Source organism: Protopterus annectens, chromosome 2.part1, assembly GCF_019279795.1.
Source record: "Protopterus annectens isolate FY-2018-M chromosome 2.part1, PAN1.0, whole genome shotgun sequence".
Taxonomy (NCBI): Eukaryota; Metazoa; Chordata; order Ceratodontiformes; family Protopteridae; genus Protopterus; species Protopterus annectens.
The window spans coordinates 644,208,615-644,213,746 of NC_056729.1; the positions used below are offsets into that span (position 1 = coordinate 644,208,615).

A 5,132-nucleotide genomic window follows, 5' to 3' on the forward strand; every position below is an offset into this window, starting at 1 on the left:
ATTAAAAGTGATAGGGCAGAGGTGAGATAAATCTCTGGTTTGCTTAAATTGGTGTTTACTTAGTACTAAGGTAGTTGTACGTACTATAAAGGCTGGTAAGTGGTCACTAATACTATTTGGTAGTGTGCCAGAGGAGGAGATTTTGTTAGGCCTAAAAACCAGGATCCAATCCAGGACTGAGCCTCTTTTGTTTTTATTGCTGGGTCTAATTATATTGGTAATTAGCTGGGTAGAGTTGTATAGGTTAATGTTGGTGGAAGAGTGCTGATTAGAGATATCAAGCCAGTTAATGTTAACATCTCCTAAGATGATAGTTTCATTTTTAATATTATTAGTTGTGCAGGCAAGAATATCTTCTAGTATAGGAATATTAATGCCTGGGGGGATGTATAGGACTATGATACAAAGGCTTTTACAGTTATTTAGTTTTAGGAACTAGTCAACTGGTATCTCAGCTCAGAGTTGTCGCTGGTAGCCCACCTCAGTTTAGCTCAGTGCAAACAAACAGAAACCTGCTCAGATGCAGGGCCTAAATGCCAGAAGCTAAAACCTGAAAAAACTCTTAACAAAATTCAAAAGGACCAATGAGTCTCCAACGACAAGAAAACTTGGTTTTTGAATGTTACGCCTTACGGGTTTAGTGGACGAGACACTGGTGTTGCTATGTGTTATGGGTGCTGTGGAGACTGTGTTAGATGTAGCATACTTGTGATTTGGAGGTCTCTGGTGTTTCAGTAAGTTTTTTGATAGAACTTCCATGTAAGTGCATTTACATGTTTGATGTGCATGAGTAGTGGTATGTGTATGAGTAGTGTTACGTGTATGAGTGTGGTACTATGTGAATATGTAGTGGTGGGTGAGTTAACAACCTTCTCCATGTTACTGTTTTGAGTGAGAGAGAGAATGGATTCTATATTCTTGGTGTAAATACATCTCTCTCACTCTGTACTAGACTGTGTTATTAGTAGAAGGTTGTCTGTGTACATGAGGCAATTGATACACTGCCTCAAGGCCATTGATGAGAACAAATCTGTGCACACAGCATACCTAGACTTGGCAAAGGCGTTCGACACAATCCCACATTCAGGCATTACCGATAAACTTAGCAAACTGAATGTAAACCTGAACCTCTTTGTTGTAAGATGGGTTGCCAACTGGCTCACAAACCGGACACACACACTATCAAATTGGGAGACTCCAAATCAACCAGCAGACCTGTTACCAGTGGGGTGCCATAGGGATCAGCGTGGGACCCCTACAGTTTGCTATATACTTCTCAGAAGTTCAGGTCAAAACTAAAGAGCTGTGGCTGACCAGGTTTGCAGACAACTGCAAACTAGGTGCAATCATTGAATCTACAAATGATGTCAGTATACTCCAGGATGGTCTTGCACAGACCAACGACTGGTGTATTAGTCACAGTCTCAAACTGAATGCAAAGAAATGCATCATCATTCCCTTCAGCACAAAAAACATATATATATATATATATATATATATATATATATATACATATACTAGCTGTACCCGGCCACGCGTTACTGTGGCTCAGTCTGGTTAAATGGAAAAGAAAGAAAAGACAAAGTGCATGTTTCTAATATGTTTAATTTCACAATGCTTGTGGGTATACAATATTTTTTGTTGTTCCGTTGTCTGTGCAGATATAGAGATTGTCTGGTTTTCCGACTCTAGAACACACAACATATAATTGTCCATGTGAGAAGCAATCCATGTGTAGATCTAAACCGCACAATTCTAAAGATTGGCCCTGAGCTTTGTTGATGGTGATTGCAAACGCCAATCGAATTGGGAATTGCAATCTCTTAAATTGAAATGGCATATCAGTTGGAATCATAGGAATGCGAGGAATGAGGACATCTTCACCTTTGAAAGGTCCTGTCAAGATTGTTGCTTCTATGATGTTGCTCATTAATTTTTTTTACTGCAAGCCGCGTGCCGTTGCAAAGCTTTGGCTGGTTGATATTTCGCAACATGATAATTAGCACGCCAATTTTCAATTGCAGTACGTGCGGTGACATTCCTGGCAGATCGAGTGAATTCAAAAATTCTGTTGGATAATTAACCTCTTCATCTGCTTCCACAACAGTGTCGACGGACTTGTTTGTGACTGCCTCGCTTTGAATGTTAGACTGAATAATATTGTTAAGTTCATAGACGTCTTTGTTCTTGGCTGCAAGAATAGCTCGTTCAGTCAGCCAATCGTGATTCTTATAATTTGTTGGAATATTGGGAAATACTTTTTCAACCGATTCTTCTTTTGACGTCACTAAATTGCAGAAGTTATGAGGCAATGAAATTCGTCCTGAGATCAGATCAACCGGCACCTTTCCGTTCCCAATTTCCAGCAATTGATGTGAGAATATCTCAGCTGATTGATCGTTTTGCAGCTGGACATGCATATTTGTAGTTAATTTTGATGTCTTTATGTGTCACCACAAAGTAGAGTATTTCAGGCAAGCATTTATTTCGTCCGCTGGTGTCGATCGAGGAAGTACAGGTAATGTTTGCCTGAAATCTCCTGCAAGCAATATTAATGTGTTCCCAAATGGTCTAATGTTTCCACGCAAATCTTGCAATGATCGATCAAGAGCCTCGAGCGATTTTTTGTGCGCCATTGTGCATTCATCCCAAACAATAAGTTTGCATTTCTGCAATACTTTTCCCATGCCGGATGCTTTGGAAATGTTGCACGTGGGAGTTTCAATGAATTGCATGTTCAATGGCAATTTCAAAGTGGAATGAGCAGTTCTTCCACCTGGTAGCAATGTCGCAGCTATTCTGGATGATGCAAGAGCTAAGGCTATGCCATTTCGGGATCAAATTGCTGCCAGAATCAATGTAATTAGGAACAGTTTACCAGTTCCTCCTGGCGCATCTAAGAAGAAGATTTCTCCAACCCCGTTATTGACAGTTTGCATTATTTGATCGTAAATGCCTTTTTGCTCAAGCGTTAGCTTAGGAATATTTGATTGCACATACGACAAAAGATCACCCGTGTTGTAATTTTGTTCACGACACAATTCTACATCGAATGAAGCAGCAGCAGATCGATTCAGTGATGGCATTCCCAATTGATTGAGAACTTTGTTCGCGATTTGTAAGCACAAATCTTCAATCATTATCAACGCTTCGTTGTAGATTTCTGCTGTGAAATCCATGTTCATATTTGAATTTTCCTTGCGTATTCGATGGAAAATATCTTCAGCCATGTGCGATTTATATTTCTCCCATAACTCTGTTGGAGATGAAGGAGAGCAGACAGGCAAAATGATTGCAAATAATGCACGAATTTGATTTGGATGTGACGTATTGCACGCGTCATTAATGCATACATCCCAGTGTCGGTCGTTCTCCAATAAATTCAGAGCTTGACATGCATTGCGGAAAGTGGCATGTGTAACGCCGTTGACAATTCTCAATTGCTGGAAAGACGTTGGACCGGGCACATTTACCAACAGCATGAGAAGAAAGAAGCATTCATCTTGATTGGGATGCACAGTGTACAGTCTGCCTATCGTAGTTTCTTTGAATATGCCAGGTTGTCCGTCGACTCACTCTCCTCGTTTGCGTCATTCAAATGATTTTCTACTCGCATTCCATGTGTAATACGTAGGCACTTCCGAATATAGCAGTGTTTTCGCAAACACATCATTTTGACATAACGTGAAGAAAGCAGTTAACGTTGTAGCCGGTGGATTCAGGGCTATTTGTTGCACATTTGCAGCTGTGAAATAAATGTGTTGTCCTTTTTCTAGATGTACTGCTAAGTGAACAACAGCTAGACTTCATTCATGTATGGAAAATGAAAGAATTCGCCATACAGCTTCATTGCTGCTTATGTATCTTCCAGCCTGATACTGTGCGATTTCATCGATATGTATGACCGCATTCCTATCACTTCTTTCTGGTTGCACGCCAAAAACTGCCATGTCACTGCCTTTATTCACATACTTACAAATGTATTTGATCGATTTAACGGAGTTACAGTATTCCACGTTTATGTGCGCTTTGTATGTTTTTGATAGCAAAGGCAAATATGGAACAACCCACCGGTTATCTACTTCGATGTTACCATTTCGCATTTGTATGGTTGCTAATTTACTGCCATCTTCTGCTGATCTTCTTCTGTATAAAGGATATCCATTGTTTCCTGTAACTGTGTTGGATACTAATGCTCGAGGATATCGCTTAGAGCATTTTCCGTCTATCATGCATGGTGAATTTGGATTCAGTGTACCGCAAGGACAATGTATCATATTTTTCATCACAACTTCATGCAAATCCTTATCGACGTCGGCATCGGGTATTTCAGCGCATATTACATCGTCAATTTTGTTTGAAGTGATTTTGTTATAGAGCCAGATTAGTATATGTGCGTGTGGCAATCCTCTCTTTTGCCATTCCACTGAGTACATCCAGCAGTGCACAGAGCCAAACACTTCATGTTTTACCATGAAATCCATCAGAGATTTCAGCTTCTGTCTGAAAACACATGCTGCGATGTCATGCCTATCCACCGTTGATTGCCCAGGAAGTAAGAGCTGTTGTATATCGTTCCATGCTGGACTGCATGTGAATGTAATGAATAGTTCTGGACGCCCATAGTGACAAACATACGCAATTGCATCTTGAGCGTACTCATGCATATGACGTCGACTGCCTGTATATGAAGATGGCAAAATCGTTAGTCTTCCAACGTTAGTTGTATTACCATCATTTACAACTGCATCTCGCAAATGAACGTATTCTTCAAAGCGAAGCTTGGCCTGATTCAAACGGATGAATATCAAATGTTCTGTTTCGATTTTTGCATACATATCTACGATGTATTGGTGAAACAATTGACGGCATTTCAAAATGTGATTGTCTTCATTCTCTCAAATCATTAATCGGTATGAATAATAGTTCATTGCACTGCATTTCATATTTGTTTCTTCACCACTGACTGGATTTATCATCTTAACGTTGAAGTGATATCCATCGGCACCATCCCAGAAAATGATTGGATATTGCAGGGCATCGTAGCATCGATGAGTTTCTGCAACTGTTGTCAATTGATCGTTTCTCTGATGAAGAACAATATCTCTAGGTTGGAATTGATCTCTGACTAT

At 40.0% G+C, this 5,132-nt stretch overlaps 1 protein-coding gene across 1 annotated transcript; it reads right to left on the minus strand.

Moving 5' to 3' along the window:
- Positions 1 to 3,806: 3,806 nt before the first annotated feature.
- On the minus strand, positions 3,807 to 4,838 carry LOC122794892. The gene has a single exon (XM_044063490.1). It carries the CDS (start codon positions 4,836 to 4,838, stop codon positions 3,807 to 3,809), a length of 1,032 nt encoding a protein of 343 aa, XP_043919425.1.
- Between the last annotated feature and the right edge of the window lie 294 nt (positions 4,839 to 5,132).